General features: G+C 35.6%; 1 protein-coding gene across 3 annotated transcripts in view; it reads right to left on the bottom strand.

The window, feature by feature from the left end:
* mew (multiple edematous wings) overlaps positions 1 to 23,495 on the bottom strand; it is a 312,635-nt gene that overhangs the window by 37,101 nt on the left and 252,039 nt on the right. The window contains exons 2-3 of one of the 3 annotated variants that reach the window (XM_069820246.1): positions 14,304 to 14,431; positions 11,210 to 11,236 (exon numbers count right to left, since the gene is read on the bottom strand). In XM_069820246.1, coding sequence (XP_069676347.1) covers positions 11,210 to 11,236; positions 14,304 to 14,431 — 155 coding nt within the window. Of the gene's footprint in view, positions 1 to 11,109; positions 11,129 to 11,209; positions 11,237 to 14,303; positions 14,432 to 23,495 lie in introns of those variants that run through there. The other 2 variants (XM_069820255.1, XM_069820264.1) reach the window with 2 other exon arrangements.

Raw genomic sequence — 23,495 nt, 5'->3', positions numbered from 1 at the left:
CATGATGAAGCAAACTCCCACTTACTTACAAATGGCTTTTATGGGACCCGGAGGTTCATTGCCGCCCTTACATAAGCCCACCATCGCATCGGTCTCTATCCTGAGCAAGATTAATCCAGTCCCTAGCATCATATCCCACGCCCTCAAATACATTTTTAATATTATCCTCCTATCTAAGTCCTTAACCACGGTTCCTCTCTCAAAGTGAGAGTCCAAGTTTCACAACCGTACAGAACAACCGGTAATATAACTGTTTTATAAATTTAACTTTCAATATGTTTTAAAGCAGACTAGATGACAAAAGCTTCTCAACCGAATAATAGCATGCATTTCCCATATTTATTCTGCGTTTAATTTCCTCTAAAGTATCATTTATATTTGTTACTATTGCTCCAAGATATTTGAATTTTTCCACTTCTTCAAAGGATAAATTTCCAATTTTTATAATTCCATTTCGTACTTGCTCTCCAATTTTTATATATCCATTTCGTACTATGCTCTGATCACGAGACATACTCATATATTTTGGCTTTTCGGGATTTACTTCCAAACCTATCTCATTTTCTTCAAGTAAAATGCCCGTGTTTTCCCTAATCATTTGTGGATTTTCTCCTAACATATTCACGTCATTCGCATAAACAAGCAGCTGATGTAACCCGTTCAATTCGAAACTCTATCTGTTTTCCTGGATTTTCCTAATGACGTATTCTAGAGCAAAGTTAAAAAGTAAAGGTGATAGTGCATCCCCTTGCTTTAGCCCGCAGTGAATTGGAAAAGTGGTACTTCCCACAGTTTTCAAAACTTTAAATCTCATCCCATAAATTATATTATTATGAGCACTATAAAAACAAAAAGTGAAGTATTTCAGTAGATATGTCTCATTAAAAATATCACTATTAATATCATGTAATGTAAAGGCACAGGACATAAGATTATAGGCAGCTACAGCTCTCTTCTTTCTTGATTGTGATACTCGTGCAAGAAGCCTGTACGTGGTCAGTTACGCTTCAGCCACTTTTCAACTCAAGAAACTCTTTGTACTGTACTTATTTTATCAGTGACTAAGAGATTTCAGGTCCATCTCATTAGCAAAGAGAAAAATAGCTTTTCTTTGTAGACTGAATCAACTTCTTTTCAGTTTGTGACTGCTGGAAAGGAATTACGTGATATATTTCCCTAAATAAAAGGAAACAAACATTTCTGAATGCGTTGAAACAAACTTGATCGAAGACGTGATTGTAGAAATCAAAGAATAGATGGAATAACCACTAGAAGCAGAAGAACAATGCTTAATTTCCTATCTTGCTCAATAATGTTTTTTTTTTCTATTAGACTCCAGCCTTTGTTGTATCACGTTACACTTTATTTCTCCGTGCCATATAGGTAGGCTACATAAAACAGCGAGGTGATGTTCCCAAAATGTGATGGTGGCAGAAAGGAGGACATTGTCGGCACACACTTTAAGCTGTACTCATTCCACTGAAAAATAAATGCGACTGTCTTCAATTTGAATGAGAAGAAAAATTCCTTGATACGCCCAGAGATCGAAAACGTTTTTTTAAATCCGTAATTTGGTGTTCTCCCAACAGGTGCAATTCAGCTCGACGATGACGAAGGCAGCAGCAGCAGCAGTAGTAGTAGTAGTAGTAGTATTAGTAGTAGTCTAGTAGTAAGAGTAGAGCAATAATAATGTCATGTATTTTAATCCGAAATGTAGACATAAACCAATTACATTCATCGAAGTGACTAGACCTCTGTACACGATCAAAACATGTCTAAGAAGACTGAAAAGCAACGCAAGTATAACCTTGCAATTGGGCGATTCGAATATGAAGTGTGTAAGAGATTTGCCAATAAATTGAATCTCTTGATTATAACAGGATACAAGTTAACACTAATACACAATAAAATTTTTGAAAAAATTGAATACAGTGTATTATTTGAAAAGAATAACAGAAAATCACTTTCCAAATCCGATCATGAGGGAGTTGTACGCTGGATGGAATGAAAGCTCGATACACAGTTTACAAATTTAATTGATCAGGAATGAATGGAGGTGATTATAAAATTTGCTTTAAAAATTACTTTAAACGTGTTTCTGAAAGTAGGGGACAGAAGCAGCCAATCTGATACGATATTAGATATACAGAGTGATTCACGAAGAGTTATCGCCACTTACAGAATGTATTTCCGAAGACACTCTAAGCAAACATAGGTCCTATTCTCAATATTTTCAGAGTTACACTAATTTGAAGTTGTTTGTAAAATGCCTTTTTGATTTAGTTTTAAGGTTAAAAGAATATTACAAATAGAAAGTGAACTATTCAGAAGTATAATTTATTTAATTAATTAGTATTCTGAATTTGTTAATGTGTATAGGACCAAAAATTAATCTCTACATAATATTCTGAAGTTAAAATTGTGTTAATTCTTTAGTTGCTTTGTACAGATTTTTTTTTTTTAAATTCATAACTAAAATTACATTATTTTTACGCGCTTATCACAATTGTAGCAAAATCACATGACTTCTAGCAAGTTGATTCTTTACAGTTCAATTTTGCATCCTAATGTACAGTAACAATTGTTGTGATAAGTACGTAAGAAAAATCTAATTTTGTAGTAAAAAATAAAAAAAAAAATTCTATACGAAGCAACTATGGAATTCACAACACATTTTTAGCTTCATAATATTATGATGGATGAATGGAACAGAGCGAAATTCTCTCCGCATCGGGATTTGAACCCGGGTTTTCAGCTGACGCTCTATCCACTAAGCCACACAGGATTCCCATCCCGGTGTCGGATTGAATCCTCTCAGTTTAAGTTCCACCTCTTGGGTTCCTCTAGTGGCCTACCCTCATGCACCGCGTCATAGATGTATGACAGTGGCACAATGTCCACACATGTGCAGAGGTGCACTCGTTATGAGTGACTAAGTGGCCGGGATCCGACGGATATGCGAAAAATACTTACTTTGTGATTCAAAACGGCGCTTATTCCGTCATCACATCCATCATCACATGATGACGCAGAATTTCTGTATTGAAATATCATATGTACTTCGGTACATCGTAATAATATATAATAATATTCATATTAGCCAATTAAAGAAATTATACTTCTGAATAGTTCTTCTCTATCTGTAATATTATTTAACCCTTAGAACTAAATAAAAAAGGTATTTTACAAACAACTTCAAATTAGTATAACTCTGAAAATATTGAGAATAGGACCCATATTTATGTGACATTTTTTGCTCAAAATGTCTTCGAAAATCTGCTCCGTAAGTGTCGGTAACTCCTCGTGAATCATTCTGTACAATACACGTAACCAACACTGTAATGTCTTTTCTTGTGTACATTCAAAACAGTCACATGATAACTTGTTAACAGCATCATCAACATGGATCTCACAAAACACAAACCTTTGTGTTGATAACCTGTCAACGTCACGAAGTTAAAAAGAAATGCTGGAGATGTAATCCTAGATCAGCGTGATGAAAAATATTATTACAATCATTCAAATAACACACACGAATTTACACATTCGTTTAAAACCACACAACTTCATTAAAGGCACAGCAAGAACGAAACCACTCAATATCTAAACTATGGCATGCATCAGACACTCCATTCTCCATGCTTCCATTGCCTGGAACAGCAAACAACTGCAGATCACTCCATGATGTGTAAACTCTTACATTTTCTTTGACGACTTCGTTTTGAAATCAGCAAAAGACACTGTACACCAATCTTACATGGAAATTGCGTTTTTAGGAATAGGAGAGGTTGAGGATATTAAAGTTTAGTTTGAAAACATTAGCAGCGTAAGTACAATAAATTAGGTAGTGTATCAAAATAATTCGTGAGATCAAGGAAAATCCACCAGGTTTTAATGGTTAAATGGTATGAAGTTTTAGTATATTAATAGACGCTGTGTTACATTGTTATGTAATAAGAGCTTCTGTAATGTGAAAAATACAGGCTGAACCGTAAATAATGACTGTCATTAATTTCAGGAGGTTATTCTTTGAGACATTTCAAACAAAAAAGTTTAATACAATTTTGCTCGTTTTTTCTTCCTTTTCGAGATAAAAATTGTTTTGCGTGACACATTTCATAGCGTATTTTGGGAAAGCCGTTGATTTAATTCCCAATATGCTCAGTCCATTTAAGAGAGCAGTATATTACGATAATAAATAACTGAAATAACTTCAGTTTTGTCCTTTAAATATGCAAAATTAGATCCGAAAAAATGTAAATTTTCGTTCTAAAAAGAAATGTTAAATTGTTATATTAGTTCAGATCAAATTTCTGAATATTTAAAGGACAAAACAAAAATTCCTTCAATCATTTATTATCATAATACACTGCTCTCTTAAATTGACAAGCATAATGGGAATTAAATCAATGGCTTTCCCAAAATATGCTATGAAATGTTTCCTACAAAACAATTTTCATCTCGAAAAGGAAGCAAAAACGAGCAACACTGTATTACACTCTTTTTGTTTGTAGTATCTCAAAGAATAACTCCCTGAAATTAATGACATTACTTAAGGTGCACTCTGTATATGTAAATGCCTTGTTTATTGCTTTGGTTTTAAGTGTATAGATGACAATGTTACCCAGTTCTGCAGTGACACACTAATCCATCATCATCATCATAATCATCATTATCATCATCATCATCTTATCGTGCCTTCCTTTCGAAAGGTCAATTCCAAATTTGCCTCCCATTGTCTCTATTTTTCCATGCTTTCCTTCATATATTTCTTTGACCGTAGGTGATACAGCGTCATTAAATAGCTTATTAAAAAGTGAAATAAATATTCAAAATTATATACTTATATTCTATAAGAATACTATTCAACAAACCTTGCGAAAAGAAAGGCAATATTTATAAATAAACATTCTAACAAGATTTAAGCCAACTCCGTTCTTTTCTAAATAATTATATTATATTTGTCTTTTCATAAACTTAGAAGTCATGTAATGTTAAACAATGGGCAGAAATTAGATAGTAGCATTTTGACAGATACTCTTCCAGTATTGCTGATTATTTGTCACTCGAGAATTTAGGAAGGACAGAAACGTTTGCAGTGTGATCCTTCTGGCAGAGCAAAACACTGCATTGCAGAGTTTCATCTGAAGCCAGCTCTGTGGTGGTCTACTCGGCACACTATGCTAGACCCGCGAATTTTTATTTTTCTACATTCTCAAGTGACAAAGTAAACAGCAGCATTATAATTGATACGCAGCTGATCTGACAAAACTACCTATTTCAGTTAACACTCACATCTATCTACTCTCAAAGACGACATGAACATTTTGTAGCTGACAGGTCACTATCAAACTATTATGTGGAGGTGGGAGAAATAATGGTACCGGTGTAGGAAGGTTTACGAGTATCTCGAGAAGAGAAGTACGCCTGAAATTATTTGTCTATGAATGAAACACTGGATTCCTCTGCAAATTTAAATTACATCATGTACTGAGTCAATGATTTTGCAATAAAATTCCAACATTCTACAATGTAATGAATCACCTTCAACACTGGTTTACATCAATGTCATCCAGAAAGACTTCAGATGAAAAAGGAGAGAGAGAGAAAAAGACATATTCTCTCACCGCCATTTATAATGTCGACTATTTCTTAACATTAACTTGCTATTTCATAATAGATTAGATTAGGTTAACACCATTTTTTTCCAGTCGATTATTTAACGATGCTGTATCAACTACTAGGTTATTTAGCGTCGATGGAATTGGTGAGAGCAAGACAGTACTTGACAAGATGAGGCCGAGAATTCGCCATTGAATTACCTGACATTCGTCTCAAAGTTGGGAAAAACCTTGGAAAAAAAAACTCAACCAGGTAATCAGCCCAAGCGGAAATCGAACCCACGCCCGAACACAGCTCCGGATCAGCAGGCAAACGCGCTACTGGCTGAGCTAAGCTGGCCAACATTGTTACAATTATTTCTGCATTTATGTAAGACTTCTTTTCGCCCTTATTGCGGGACCAACATAAAATATGGCCTGTAACAATGTTTTTTTCTTCTACTTACGTCATTCATCCATATGAAGCCAGTTACTTAGATCAATTCACAGATAGAGTTTCCTAGGGTGCGCCATAGGAAGCTGTTCTACGCTACACCTGCGATAAGATGAGATGATGGAGATTTGTTGGGATGTCATAGGGGAACCGGAGTTCCCGGAAAAAAACCCTGTGTTACTTGGACCATGGACTTGCCCAACAGAGTTATAAATCGGAGGTAAACCGGGGATCGAACCCGGGTCCACAGGATTATAAGTCCAGAGCTCTAGTCCCTATACCACCATGGCGGCATACAATGTTGTTATGATTATTACGACTTTTGTTCACATTGTTTTTCTTTCACAGTTTTACACAAATCTGGTCTTCCATGTTGGAGGTTTTGAGAAGTTTTCAGAAGGACGGTAGCCTTCTTTTATAGAAGAAGGGAAAAACCTACACTATTTCAAAAGGCTAATCCGAATTCCATTAGTCTCTTCACAATGGGAATGAACCTTGACAAAAAGAAGAAAAAAAAAAGACTGCCGTTACAAATATCAGTGATTGATAAATTTACAATCGTATGTTCATTTTACTGTAATTTAAATTGCAGTACAGTAGTGGCAAAAAAACCGGACCGACCCTTGTAGCTGATTTCAGAGCCTTGTCCACTCCAGAACACGATAGACTGGTAACTAAGACTTTCGTGGTTCGAATCCTGCCTGGGAAGGAAACTTTTTTTTTTTTTTTTTTGTTTCTTATTCAAATTTATTCCAAATACTTTTCGGTTGCTGGTAAAATTCATGTTCTGGGAATAATAAGTTAATTACGCAGTAAAATATCGCTGCAATCGAAAAGAATTGGGAATAAATTTGAATAAGGAACAAAAAAAGTTTCCTTTCCAGGCAGGATTCGAACCACGAAAGTCTTAGTTACCAGTCTATAGTGCTCTGGAATGAACAAGGCTCTGAAATTAGCTACAAGGATCGGTCTGGATTTTTTTTTGCCACTACTGTACATATTTTATAGCTGTTTGATCACATCGGCACCAATTAAAAATCCTCCAGTATTCTCTAAAATCTTCCAGTGCTTGCGAAAAATAACATCTTATAAAATTACTATTTCAGAATGGGATATTAGTTTAAATTAGCTATAGTGTGTCACCACAGTCATAATTCTAAACATGGGAAATTAAGCGAGCTGCTATTAGTTCCATTTTATATTAGTTTTGTTAAAGTTAGTTTACAATGATACCTTTGCATTAGAGCGTAATATGTAATTAATATGCGGCAACAACGCCCAGCTTCGGTTATGAAAAATTTCAATGGAAGGATCATTATTTTCATTATACTGTATTATAACCAAGTGCATGATTAAAAGTCTTATGAGTAAGTATTTCATGAGTCACAGAAAGAAATAAAAATTTTCTTTTTAGTATGATTCAGACTACTATCTTCCAATAGACTGCCAGAGAACATACTGATAAGAGCAGTATTATCTTTGTGGTTTACCTATCGAACCTAAATACCAAACCACAAAAAGAAAAATGTAACTGCGTTTCACATTCTCAAACGAAACTAACTACTTAACGAATCTGTTTAAACAAGACCAGCTTGAATTATAGTATTAGACTTTAATTGAGGAAAATTACATACGCACAAAAATTCAGATGTCATTCCCGCTTACCAAAAAGAAGAAGAAAAAAAAGATAATTGTGGCAATGATATTGATGACCAAGTACGCACATCTCGGAATATACAGAGCGTTCGCCTACGGGTGGGGCCAGGAAAGCGGCCTGCCTGCGGTGTCGCTTGCGGGAATCGTCTATCCGTAAGCTTCCGCTTTCTATACTATACTCTGTAGAGTTTTATTTTGAAACGTTTAGCAGCAGTAAAGACTGATGTTTTTGAAACACTAACTTCCTGTGAAATACGTCTTAGAGATTTATTAGGAGAGCATGTAAATTATGCACTGATTTCATCAATTTTTTCTCCCGTCAATACTCTTCGTTTTCGCTTAGGAATTGTAGCATTTGTTTTTTTCCTTAATTTGTTAACAAGACGTCTTAACAGTTTCTCTATCCTGAATTGGAGCACCCGAATATTTCACTTCAAATTGCCTACGCACCACTCTACATGACTCTGTTTTCACATATGCATCATACATAAAAATTCTCTGTTCAAGCGTGAATTTTGCGTTTTGAATTGTTAACAAATTTTACACACACGCTGAATATTTAAGCAACTGTGTCAAGAAACTGCACTGTACGTGTTAAATAATGCAACATCTGGCTCACAACTGATAACTTGTCGACCTTGATGTCCTTGATTGTCGAGCGTGTCTCAACAACTGCGCGCACAAAGCGGCGTATCAGTACATGCCGCTTTCCTGGCCTCACCCGTGGGCGAACGCTCTGTATTAATTATAAGACCCATATGCGTTATACTTCTTTCCTGTTTTGATTATTACTACCGCCTTTCAGAATAATGAACGTTTTTTAATAGAAATCACAATTAGCATCTCCTATGATGTTGACGAACAAGTACTCACATCTAGGAACATATTAATTATCATTATAGGATACAAGTTTATTACACTTTTTTCTTGTTTTGATGACTCTACCATCTCTCAAATATTGAATGCTTTCATAACACCCTGTATAAGAAATGTAATATTTTTATTATATAAAATGCGTAAGTTATGGAAACAGAATTGCTTCCTCCACTATTCACAAAAGTAAGTGCACTAAAGTTCAGCACATTTCTATTAACATTTCATATTTATTCAACTTTCCCCTCTGACTCATGGTCACACAGAAGTAATAGTTCGATGTTCTTTCATTTATTTCTTTCTACTATTACAGTAATACTGTTAACGAAACTTTATAGTCCATCAAGCAGATTAAACGCATATTAATAATACAAACGCATTAACATTTACTTTCTTTAATTAATGAAATGTAAAAATTTAAAAGTTATTCAAGTACAATACCTAATATTTGATTAAATGATTTAATTATTTATAAAATATAGACAGAAGGAATTATGCAATAATAATTGTTAATTAAATTACTGACTTGGCATACGTAACCAATAAAACAGTAGGTACCTACCCAATGAACATTTTACGGTATAGACAATTTTATGAACTACAAAAATGTATATGGTGACAAACTTCATTTTACTTCTCTAACTTAGCTAATGACCATTCCACAATGTTGTATTCATATTTAAGTGATCAAAAACTTCTCACCATAATCCAAACTAATTCAATTTAAAGTAGGTATTTAAGCTTATATTACTTTCATTCATTAAACAAATTTGAGACATCTATTGCGAAACTATACATATTTTTTATAAGACATACCAAGTAAGATATACAGGGCGTTCCAGCGTTAAGTACCAGTTTATTCTTCGGCCGCTGGGAGGCACGGTGATTGAGCGACCGCCGGTAACCGGGTCCTTAAACTCACAGCGCTTCACCGAATTAAAACTTACATGCATTCTTACTAACCATAATATGTTATATTTAACATTAATTATTAAATGTTATATTAATTACAGAATTTTGTACTCACCCTCATGACAGTAGCTGCTGGAAGTGTTGACCATTTTGCGCTATTACAATTCACATCGCCGTATCTATGGGTCTAAAATGACCCATATCTTATCATAACAATGTTTGCACAGACACAATCTCACTTGTGCATATTTATATACAATTGATTTTATTTTGGGTTATTTTACGACGCTGTATCAACATCTAGGTTATGAAGGTGATAATGCCGGTGAAATGAGTCCGGGGTCCAGCACCTAAAGTTACCCAGCATTTGCTCGTATTGGGTTGAGGGAAAACCCCGGAAAAAACCTCAACCAGACAACTTGCCCCGACCGGGATTCGAACCCGGGCCACCTGGTTTCGCAGCCAGACGCGCTGACCGTTACTCCACAGGTGTGGACTATACAATTGAATATGGATTGAGAATACCACGAGTGATCCGGAAAATATGTGTACACTACAAGAAAATATAAAAATAACATCCCTGTGGGTCTATACTGACCCACAGATACCATGTGAGGGTTAAAGATAATTTAATTGTCTTTCATTTCAGCCTAGATTCAATTTTATGTGATAAAAACTTGCAGAGTTATTTCAAAATAACTGAAAACATGCGCACCGAATAGCCTCATTTTGTAAATACTTAAAAACTAGTGACGGCGATGTGAACTCTGTACAGCGCAAAATGATCAACACTTCCAGCAGCTACTGTCATGAGGTTGAGTACAAAATTCTGTAATTAATATAATACATAATAGTTAATGTTAAATACTACATATTATGGTTAGTAAGTATGCATGTAAGTTTTAATTCAGTGAAGAGCTGTGAGTTTAAGGGCCCGGTTGCCGGCGGTCGCTCAAGCACCGTGCCACCCAGCGGCCGGAGAAAAACCGGTACTTATCGCTGGAACGCTTTGTAGAAAGATCACAATAACGTCAGATATTATATACCAGCAATGCTTACACATTTCTGCAATTACTATTACATACTGCGTAAATAATATAGGGTGATTCGTCTAGGCACCCAATCTTACTAACTTGGGATTATTCCAAATTACATTTTCCTTCTGATTTTACATTAAAATTATGCCTCTTATGTATCACCTTCGTGTTTCTCTCATGCATGCCCTATGGCTAACTTGTAGGCCTATATATTTCAACAACGGTTGATAAAATGTTTATTTCATAATTGATTTTTCCACATATTTTCTTCTGGGCACTAAAACAAGGGATTAACTTGCAAAATCAGAGTATTTCAGAATGCAAAATGTGCTTCGAATACGTAGGCCTAATGAAATCCACAAGATGACATTCTCATTCAGTCAAAACTTATTTTCCTCATACAGATGCAGGCAAAGAAATATATTTACAATGCAGTCGTAAGCTGACATACAACTGAATCAAGACCAGGCAACTTATCAATGCAATAATCGATCATAGCAAGAGATGATACATGCAGGGCCATGCATGTTTTGCATCGCATTGGGGGAGGAGTAGGAACAGGGGAAGCCAAACCAACCTCAGCGGCAAACTGACCAGAGCGACCGACAGGTCTGACCTCTGGATTGCGAGCGAGCGAACACAACATTAGGTGGGGAAGTCAGTTGACAACCACTTACACGATTCATACTGCCCATCTTCAGGATCTGCAAATGCCACGGCCAAAACAAAAAAACAAAGAAAACAACAGAGTTTCATTACAATAATAAAAGAAACTAAAAACCAGAGGATCTTTAAATAAAACACTGCAGGATAATAAAATAAAAACAGACAGCAGACAGCCAGACAATGATTCTCACAAGAATAGATAAAAGAGCAGGATATTTCTTTACAGTATACCCAATGTAGTAAAAGTTATGAAATTATCGTGATGTTTTTAATAGTGTTTAAAAATCCTACGGTAACCAGTTTTAACTTAAGGCAGAAGAATCGAGAGGAATAAGTAAGACAACTTTACCATTAACAATTTCCAAATGAAATATTGCCCAGGATTAGAAATAAATTATGTTACAAAGAATAATTTTTATTTATTGTTTTAAACATACATAGTCAGTGAAAATGGCAATATAAATACATCGCTTACTAAGAATTTATTTCAACGCACTTATACTCATAAAATTATAAATAATGGAAGTATCAAGTATTATATAGGATAATTATGAATCACATAATTTAAACTGTTATTTTGGTAAAGCAAAAATATAATACTTGATATGTATTTATGTTCCAAAAAAGTTTATGGACAATAAAATTATATTAAGACACTGGTAATTAAGCTCTTTTAAATATTTGTAGGTCATGTAATTCTTGCGTAATCTTTTATGGGTATACATTTGAAGAAAGTTCCTAAAAGTTAAAAAACTTAACCCATTCAAAACATTTATCTAATTGGAAATACAAAATTCTATTTTTACAAGAAAATTATATGAAATATAAGCTAAGATGTTAATATTATGTCACCATCTCTCATTAATAATTCTACTAAATGTGTTGCATAACGATATAAAATGATATCGATATTCGTTCGAATTAATTGTTCTAATATTTGAACGCAGCTATCCTTTATGTTTTTAATTACTACGTTTCCAGCTGCAGATCCAGCAGAACCAGATTCAATTCCTGATAGGTAAGTGAAGAGTTATACGTCCCCCTTTTGGGGACAATATATGTTCCTATTCTTGCCAGATTTTGTTAATTACGTCAATACAGAGCATAGTCTGTATAAGATAACAGAAAACAGTGAAGGCACATTCATTCTCTATGCAAGGGAGACAATAATTTCCACTCTATTTCCCGACAATGGAGACCAAGACTGCGTATCCACATGTACGCTACCGCCGTCCCACAGAGGAACTCTAGACACACTATACTTCGTTCCATAATGTCTGACAGGCGAAGTAAACACTGCCGGCAGAGGAGGAGAGAAGTGTGATTGCTATTCAACCAATGGCAGAGGTCTCACTCCACGCTTGACTTGAAGTTGGGCGGTCTGAAGCGTTGTACCCCCGCCCAAATTCAAGACAAGCGTGGAATGTGACCTCTGTCATTGGTTGAACAGCAGTTATACTTCTTCCTCCTTTGCCGGCAATGTTTACTACTCTTGTCAGACATTATAGAACGAAGTATAGTTGTGGCAATAATCCTCAATCAAAGGTTTTAATTATATTACAAGATTTATTACGGGACGCGCAGTAGTCGGAAGGTCGCGGGTTCGACCTCTGATGGGGTCATGGATTTTCTCCAGTGATCCACCATGGTCTTGGGGTGCTTTGCTTCTACCAGAAATGAATAGCAGGGATATTTCCTTGGGAATAAAGGTGGCGGGCATATAGGACTGCCTTACTGTCATTCTGTAAATGTGGGTGTTTTAACCTCCTACCACTCTATGAGCCGATTTGGCCTGCAATGTTTTTTTTTTTTTTTTTGAGCAAGGCGATTGTAATGTCAAATGAAACGCACAAAGAAAGAATGACCTATGAAATTCTTCATAAAAAAAAATGGATAGAGTTGAGGATACAAGGGAGATGAAAAAAAAAGTAGTTACAATCCGTGAAGGAAGATCTGAAAAGGATTAAGATTGTCAGATGGTGAGAGAAATACTGTAGATCAAAATGATTGAAAGCGAATTGTGAGGCAGACTAAAGCCCGCCTTAAGCTGTAACTGTCTTGGAAGAACATCGATTTCGATAATTATAGCTTTACTGATATATATCAGTAATAGATGAAGAAGTTGCTAAAGAATCAGCAAAAGTCATTGATTCCCAATAGCATCTTACTGTTTAATAGATAAATGTTCTAAATGGGTTTTAGTTTAATATCATGTGCTCTTTTTGGGCTCTATCTATATAATAAAACATCTCATAAATCTACTCTAACACTAACAAGGTAACTACTATACCACAAACGACTACTAGATTTATAAGATATACACGAATAAATTACAAACATTTTAACAACTCTAAGTATGAACATAATCTAAGAAAACTAAGCTATACTTTACATCTATAAAACACATTAAGTACAGATTGTAGGATTTGTTTCCTAAGCATACCAATGATGTTTGTAGAAGTTTACGGAAATACCTGGAAAACAAAGAAGTAAAAACACACAGAATTGGAAAGGAGAGTCCAAACCCAAAGTCAGAGTTGTTGCTTATAACACTATGATGTAGACAATCACGATTCCACTTTATCGCCTCTTAAGAGCTGATATGACTTAAGTTCTCGACAAATTTTTAAACACGCACTTAATAAATTAGGCTATATGTTATCAACATCTAACACGAATCTGTTTACTGATTAACAAAATAAATACTAATTCCATTTCAATTTTATTAACACCTAAAGTTGAATTCCTACATTAATGAAAACTAAATTGGTATAATGTAAGATAAAAATTAACGACTGTAAATAAGACTGCTTGCTAGAAACTTTCATATCTTAATACCCATACGGTTGAAGTACTGATACTAGCAATGACAGGTAGCCTTTACAATTAAATATCCACTTATGCATATTTTAAATTGCATCGTATACATATTAGATATTTAATCAGCCCAAAAATATAAGTCTGACTCGGCAAAAAATGAACACACTTTGATGTTATATGTTGCCGTAGCTACGCAGTCTGCAATACTCCCTGCATAAATGTTACAAGTAGAAAATATATGGAGTAGAACTTCAAACTGGTGACAACAGTATTAAACCAACTTACTTCGCTTGCCGTCGGTGATCACCTGATCGCAGTCATTATGTGAGGTCGTCAGCGGACATCTATAGAGGGCACCAGAATGGTTCGTTCCAGGCTGCAAGTTCTTACCTAGAGGTGCTCCCACTAATAACCTGTAACAAATAGATAAATAATATGTAAGCATGAGAAATTCTGTCGTTATCTATCAGTTAAGAGCAGTTGCGTGTGGTGATAAATAATCCTGGTGATGCACAAATATTTATTATGATTATGATTATCATATTATTATTATTATTATTATTATTATTATTATTATTATTATTATTATTATTATTATTATTATTATTATTATTATTATAGGTACCAACTACTACAACACAACTATTAACATATGTTACGTAGGTATAGATTTACATAATTTTGTTAGTCAAGTAACTGCAGTTAATCAGTTTCCTATGTAGGTCCAGTATTGGCAAAATAAAGTGTTCAATTTCTATTGCAGCACACCGTAAATAATATTGTTTTCGCGATATTGCGTATTATAACACAGTTCACACGTTCACAAGCATTCGATACGAGTGTTGTCTCATCAGCCTTAACTGCTAAAAAGTCAGCAGCTTTCTTTATTTCTTTGAAATCTCGTCATGGCATACATCAAAATGGCTTGAAGAATTTCGTGACCTCTTAAAGCCAACTCAAAAGCTCCACAAAACCGCACGCACATATCTGTTCTTGGTAACTTTATCATTGTGAAGTTCAACAATCCATTTGAATCCAAATGTGTCTGTATGTTTGTTTGACCCAACACTGCTAATTTAACATTATTGTTGTGTGCAGCTGAAGAATCGTGTTTTTTAATTCTTTCATTCATGTGCTTCAAATCAATCAAACTTATCTGCAGAACGATAATCAAAATTATGTAGTTACTACGCACAGTCCTAAATTCAAACAGAAAAATAAATAAAATTCATAAAACGTACTTATTTTTGTCAATAAATGTTCGCCGTCGAACAATAGGCAAGGAAAACAAAATACAGCGTCTTTTATATTGCAGCCGCATATTGCATTTTTCGTAAGTCCGAATGTTGAATTTTCTTGTCACTTCTCTATTACTGTTCTTCATCACTTATAATTTTAATTCATGTGTAGGTCTACCCATCTTCTTTATTTTGATCTTTTCGTGTAAAGGTCTTATAGAAAAGTACACATTTAAAAGATTTTGCACGCTATTCCTTGTAATGTATTTATGATGGAACGAGCTTGAGAACACATCTGAAAGTGCTCCTAACCCCTCCTACGCACACTGTACTGCCTCCCTACCATGCTTCAAAGCCTGCCAGTGAAACAGTACTACTGCGCATGCTCGAATGGAACAGTGTGCCGCAAGTGTCGAGCGGTAAACATAAGTCCCAGGCGTCAACAAGAACAGTACACATGCAGTGTTATTTTTAAATAGTATTATAATAAAGAATTATGTCGCTCACATAGTCTACTGCAGCTCATTGATATACATGTAAATTTAAAAACATGCGTTATTTGAAGAGGTGGTGCACTGCTCCTGTGCTCCTTAAGAGAAGTCGCCACTGATTAAGAGAAAGTCAATGACTTCCAGAAGCTATTTCGTGTTCAATTCCATTCTATTTCATGACACCTCTGAATTTTTATTGATGAGTATCATGTCTGAAAATAAATGTGACTATATCTCTTCACCACTTGTTCAGCTCACCTGAAAACGAACGTAAACAAAACTTGGCGAGATTTTCTTTTAAGTGGGGGGGGGGGACTGTGATACTTCGCTCCATTATTTGATTATTTAGATTTTAAATTGTAAAGGTAATTTATGGACATGGTGTATTATCTTCACTGTCAGAAGACATTTCTGATTTCAATGAATAGTTTAAACTTTTCATAAGAATACACTGCTCCGTCGATATAGGAGAAACCCAATGTTTACCTACTTAGATATAACACGCGAAGAAAATCCCATGCATCATAGCTAGGTACAGTATGAAAATCCAGTAATATTATGGACAGTAAAAAATCGGTCATACGGGAATAGGTATTTAAGAGTTGTTAATTCATTATAAAAAGTGAATCTGATACAACGTTAATATAAATTAATTTTCTTATCTAGAATATATCTATCTGCAAAATACAATAAATAAATAAATAAATAAATAAATAAATAAATAAATAAATAAATAAATAAATAAATAAATAAATAAATAAATAAATAAATACATAAATAAAATAACTAAATAAGGAATAAATAAATTAATGGATAAATAAACATAAACGATATATAAATAAACAAACAGCAAATAAATAATAAAAATAAATAAATTAAACTATAAACAATTAAAAATAATAAATAAACAAAACAAAATATTACCTTACACTTTCCAGCAATATCCTTAATATTTGCGCCGTTTTCAAGACGTTGAATAATATTTACTTTGTGAGAAATACTGAGACATGAACGTGTTTTTAACATGATGCCTTACCGGTATGCAGGGGCTTGGATTCTCGTCACAACAGATCATGTTGTACTGTTTTGCTGCTTTCCTTAGACTCAAATGCACTCTACTAAATCGGTGGAGCAGTGTACAACCATTATAAATAATGTTAGAACACAATGTTTACTTTTTATCAACCTTATTAACGCACATCATCTGCGGTCGCTGCATCTCTTGCACCTACAATTCATCAGATCCATTATAGAGGTGAGGTGTGACAGCCATCATATCTCCAAACTGTGACAGCTCCGGAAAAATGCCTGACAGATAATGACGATTTCGTCACAGTGATTTTTATGTAAGGCGATTCTTGGCGATTGGGAATGTTTCTCATCATGAGCCAACAGAGAGCCACTGGAGTAGCTCGGTCGATTAAGGCGCTTGCCTGCCGATCCGGAGTTGCGCTCGGGCGCGGGTTCGATTCCCGCTTGGGCTGATTACCTGGATGGGTTTTTTCCGAGGTTTTCCCCAACCGTAAGGCAAATGTCAAGTAATCCATAGCGAATCCTCGGCCTCATCTCGCCAAATATATTGCTATCACCAATTCCATCGACGCTAAATAACCTCGTAGTTGATACAGCGTCGTTAAATAACCAAGTAAAAAAATAAGGGAACAGATGTTTATGCTTATCTCTCCTCTGCAAATTGATACACAGGTGCCATAAGTATTACATCAACAATACTGATTAGCGCACTGTGTAACAAACACGCTGTGAGCTATGTTATCGCGATGTGTGGGTGCGTATATTCGCCCAAGAATATGGTTGATTAATTCGGCGATGTGTGGGCATAGCTTGAATCTTAAAGAGTTGCCGACGTTAACCTTTTCAGTGGGACAAAATAATGGAGTTATCTTGCCCTTCAAGTTAGTATGAATCTTCTGACTTGCAGTTGTCTGGAGATGTCATACGTACATCAGTCGCCATCGCTATGAGTCACATATTGGCGGTTGGAGATGACGATTTCTCGGAGCTGTGATTTTCGAACTACAGTCACAATTGTAACTAGCAACAAATTTGTCACAGCGACAAAATCACAGATCTTCAAATCACATCCCACCACTATCCTTAGTAAAATCCGACGAGTTAAATATGCATCGATAAAATTAAAAACGGTTTCGATAAGCGTCTATGAATTCCTGCTGAATTTTAACAACTGCTCGATGAAAATGTGATGTCATTAGTGAGCTCATCGATGAATTAGAAATGTGTCATCTATAGCATGGGAATGCAACATTATTATACACTAGTGGATGTAAAGAAAAATACGACGTTTATTAAGCTCTATATTATGTACATAACATTTTATTTCACACGCGCCTTCTCCCTCCCAGGTGTTACAGCATATGGCGTACAATACAGCCGCTTCATCTTGTGTGAGCTGCAGAAACAACAACCACATTTTTCATCTCACTCTTGTTCCGAGATGTGAAGGAAAGAGGAAGCGAAAAGGTGACTAATCTGTGCCTCGGTTTCCTCTTTCCGAGAACAGAAAGTAAGGCATTAATAATGTTTCTTAAGGCTAATAGTGCAACTTCACGTCACACCGCCAGAATGTAAGGAAGTTACATCTGAGCAAACAGTTAAATTTAGATATTCTTCCGTAACGTCCTAAAAGTTATACAATTGCATGCTCACAATGAAATTAATAATATTCTTTGAGATGAGTGTGCTTTTATCAGGGATATTTTTACTTTTACATTTATACTGGATATAAAGGGGATAATATTGTGACGCTACAAAAGTCGATTACGAGATTTTCAAACAAATACTTTTTCAGCACCCTCGATATCGAAAAAGTGGTTTTGAACATGACGCCTGCCTATGCACAGCGATGTTGCTGAAACTACTGGTCGGACTTTTGTTCATAATCAGTATTCAGAAATGATAGACATGAAATATAACAATTTTAAATAAAAATAAAGCGTCTTTTTACATAAAAACACATGATTGTGACTGGTTAAAAAATAATCAACCCTATTTTATTAGTGATGTTTTAATATTAAATAGAATAAACTGACAAAAGAAACGGCACAGGGAGTATCAGAGTTTTTTAAGATAAAGTAGTATACCGGTATATAGAATTATTTCTATTTTTTTGTTGTAATTCTGTAATGTTATGGTATAAGCTGATAGTATGTACATTTTCCTTATTTTACAGTAGAGCAGTTTTAAAATTTATTCATTCAGGAAAAATCAGGAATACATTAGAAGAAATATTTTTATTATTAGTATGAGCTACTAACGGGAGTAGACATGCCATGTTTTGCCATAACGTTAGAAAAACATTTGCAACGTATCTAGACAATGAAATACTTTTGCCAAAAGTGTACATATCAGCTTCTGCCTTAACATCTCAAAATTACTTTAATTTTAGCTTTTACCCTCTTTCCGCCCAGATGACTATAAAGACAGAACCGTGTCACTCTTTCTTAAATAATTAGCAGTTAGGTACTGGTTGTAGAGTCTTATAATACGTTGGTGAATTTTGACAGAAATAATTAGTTTACAGTAGACCTACTGCTGAATATATAAAGAGAAGAATATGCTTAGAATTTCACTATAATCCACTACATACTTTGGCACTTAATATAATTTTTAATATAGATTTCATTAAACAGAAAATAGTATTAGGAATTTGTAAGTTATGATTACTATTCCATGTGAATTCCTTTGGGGAGGCAGAGACGTAGATGGGAGGATAATATTAAAATGGATTTGAGGGAGGTTTGATATGATGATGGGGAATGGATTAATCTTGCACAGGTTAGGGACCGATGACGGGCTTATGTGAGGGCGGCAATGAACCTGCAGGTTCCTTAAAAGCCATTTGTAAGTAAGTAATCTCATGTGAATTTGTGGAAAATTAAAAATACGCTCTACTTTAACAGTACAATTTGTAAATCAAGTCAGAAGACATTTGCCGCCTATAAAATTGAGTACCGGGTCTTTCCCGGGGGTAAAAGGCGGTCGGAGCGTGGTGCCGACATTACCTCATTCTAGTTCGAAAGCATGGGGCTCTACCTCCATGCCCCCCCCCAGTGTAGGGGCTACCTTTATCTTTATTTTAATTTTAAATATACGCAAAATATCAAAAAGGCGCTTTTTAGGCACAAATATAGTTCTTAGGCATTTATAGGACTCTATGGTTCATTTAAGCGTTTTAGGTCCTATAGAATTTTAATACGTGGATGCTGTGTGTTTCAATTTTGTTTTAGGTATACCCAGTGCTGTAGTTAGAAACAAATTTTAGGGGGTACTGTTGAAATGTCCTTGGTCAGACTTGACTCTGTAGACTACAGACTCGTATTGCACTTCTTTTTCAAAGTTACATCTTCGTCATGCAGTAGCCTCTGCAGATCTCCTTCCAAATCACAGCCACAATTGCATATAAGGCAAGAATTTAAACGCTGACATTGGTGGCCCAATACTTTTCAGGAACAAAAGCCTAGGAACTCTTTTATTGGAGAGCATTCCTTTTCTTAGTGCAGATATCGTTCATCATGGTAATGCTCATTCACATTCTTTAGTTGAAATTGGAATAGAATCTATAATATGTAACTGGAGTCAAGATTCATGAACGCACGAAAATTCCCTCCTCTAGCAAACTGCTAGCAATACGTCTGAGCGAGTTATAAAATTAGCGAATCAGTGCAGCAGAAATCTTGAGGCGCAACAACATAAAATTTGTGTTATGCGAAAGGCATCTACGCAAGTTTTGACATTAGCGAATCAGTGCAGCAGATTTCTTGAGGCGCTATGCCATAAAGTTAGTGTTAATTATATTATAGTAGTCAGAAAGTACCGGAACTTCAGGTGGCAACGCCGTGCTCTTTAGGCAACTTCTCTACCTTGTCCGTGTAGTATGTGACCTACTCTCCAGACTCAATGCGAACGTAGATATCTTTTTTGCAGATAACATATGAGCCGTTCAGAGCAAAAGTGGTGTAAGTCAAAATTGGGTAATGAGGTTTAAAGTAAAAATTCTGTAAAATACAGCGCAAAGTAGCAGTTAATATGTCCTTCTTGCAATCCACTGACTACTAATAGTTTAAATAAATTGAATATTAATTGCTTCCTTGCGCTGTATTTTACAGAATGTTTACTTTAACCTTCATTACCCATTTCTGACTTACACCACTTCTGCTCTGAAATAAAAATTAATAGATAATAGCCTATTACCAATATTAATCTTAGAAATTTCATATCCAAACCAGCCACCCAAAGATTATTTTCAATCATATGTTATATTGCAATGTTAAAATTTTTAATATATTTAATTTTTTTAATCTTATGCTTGTTGGGTAATTCTTGATGAATGATTCAGTCGGCTCATATAACCATTTACACAACACCACCTTCAAAGTACGCCCCCTGGGCATTGACACAGTTCTGCCAGCGTCCACATCACTTCTCGAAACATTCCTGCAGCCCACAGAACGCTTGTCACATGAATTTTCACCTCTTCGGTTGACGCAAACCGCCCTTGAGTAAGGATTTGACCTTTGAAAATTAGTAGAAATCTGCTAGAGCAAGATCTGGAGAATACGGTGGCTGTGGAAGGACAGATATTTTGTGTTGTGCGAGGAATTCGCTTACCAAGAGCAACCGATGTACTGGGGCATTGTCATCATGGAGAACCCAATTCTGTTCTTACCACAAGTTGGGTTTTCTTCGTCGAACTGCATCACTAAGACGCCGAAGCAGTACAACATACGCCTCCTTACTGACAGTTCGATCCTTAGGAATAAACTCGAAATGTACGAGACCCTGGGTATCGAAGAACACTTCAAGCATTACTTTCCCCTTTGATCGGTCGGCACGGAATCTCTCTTGTAGTTGGAGGCCGGAGGGAAGAAGACCTTTGGGGAGGCCGAGACGTAGATGGGAAGATAATATTAAAATGGATTTGAGAGAGATGGGATATGATGATAAAGACTGGATTAATCTTGCTCAGGATAGGGACCGATGACGGGCTTATGTGAGGGCGGCAATGAACATGCGGGTTTCCTAAAAGCCAGTAAGTAAGTAAATGCAATTACAAAAACCAAATCCGCTACGCGACAGCCGATGGTGTTAGTGGCTTGCGAAACCGGAAATATAAAAGTAATGAAATGAAAAACGAAAAGAGAGAGAGAGAGAGAGAGAGAGAGAGAGAGAGAGAGAGAGAGAGAGAGAGAGAGAGAGAGAGAGAAAGAAAAAGAAAGATATGTTTCCAGTTGTAAAATGTTGGGTTGAAATAATATCTCTAGACTCGCGATCACACACGCCAATAATTTAGTTCTTGCATTCAGATACACGACAGGCATATCCTGCCTTAAACCGCATCAAAGATCAGCAGCTCTGCTGGAAACCCACGCAATCGTACGGTGCCGAGTCAACAGATGAGCTCACAAGGCGCCGGTGCTTTGGCTTTGTTACTCACAAGCGCAGATAATTATGAATATGACAACACTCCATTAGCCTATACTCATTGACTAGATTCCTGTAATCTCAGGCTGTCGCGTCGGATACTTTACAGCGAACACTTACTTTCGCATTAATTTCACTGCGACCTTCTACGGGAGTGCAGCAACTGTGTAATAAACTCTTGCGATTAGTGGCTCTTCAAACTTCCTCGTGGAAAATGTTAGATTTATGTTATTATAATTGAGTCGTAAGAGAAACAAAAACTAATTTTAACAACGGCTTTTTATAAAAATAGTTTCGTTACTTTGACACCATAAAGTTACGACATAGACAAACATATATTAGACATTTTTATTTGCTAGCTTCCTGATTTTTGTCGGGAAACACATTTTTTATTTTAACCCACCATTGAGTTTAGCTCTTTTTGCAATGAGAATGTAATTATGCACAAAATGTCAAACTATTATTCTTTATAAACTGCTTAATTTCAAGTGAAACAACATCTGGATAATACAAACTTGTTCAAATTAAGAAGAAAAAAATACAAGCTTACTTCCTTAAAACTCACACAAAAATGAAACTGAATTATTCACAATATTTTTCATAGTCTTGGAATTAATTAATTCGTTAGTAGAGGAGAGTTCAAGAGGACAACAATGCAGGCTGCAGCACATTAATAGCTTTTGATATAAAATGCGCACGGAATCTGCATGTAGCTGATTCTACACCTAACCGGGAATTTCAACCTTCAATTTAAATGGAATGATACCCATTTTGCAACTTAACTCTTCACAGATTTACAGGAAAACTTATAGAGATAGCAAATACAGCAGTGACTCAATTTGAAAAAAAAAATGTGGATGTAGCTGACTGATCAGAAAGTGTAAAAGGAATTGGCTGGGTCACTGGATGACAAGAAACTGCCTACTGAAGGATGCACTGTAAGGAATGGTGAACGGGAGAAGAGTTCGGGGTAGAAGAATGTATCAGATGATAGACGACATTAAGATAGATGGATCATATGCGGAGACTAAGAAGAAAGCAGAAAACAGGAAAGACTGGAGAATGCTGGGTTTGCAGTGAAAGTCCTGCTCTGGGGCAGAACACTATGAATGAATGAATTATAAAAAGAAAAAGGAATTGGCTGGGTCACTGGCTGAGAAGAAACTGCCTATTGAAAGCTGCACTGGAAGGAATGGTGAACGGGAGCGAAGAGTTCGGGGCAAAAGAAGATATTAGATGATAGACGACATTAAGATACTCATATATGGATCATATGCGTAAACTAAGAA

This window comes from Periplaneta americana, chromosome 1 (assembly GCF_040183065.1).
Source record: "Periplaneta americana isolate PAMFEO1 chromosome 1, P.americana_PAMFEO1_priV1, whole genome shotgun sequence".
NCBI classification, from domain to species: Eukaryota; Metazoa; Arthropoda; class Insecta; order Blattodea; family Blattidae; genus Periplaneta; species Periplaneta americana.
The sequence above is the reverse complement of the archived record's forward strand: the minus strand, read 5'-3'. Positions and strand labels throughout refer to the sequence as shown.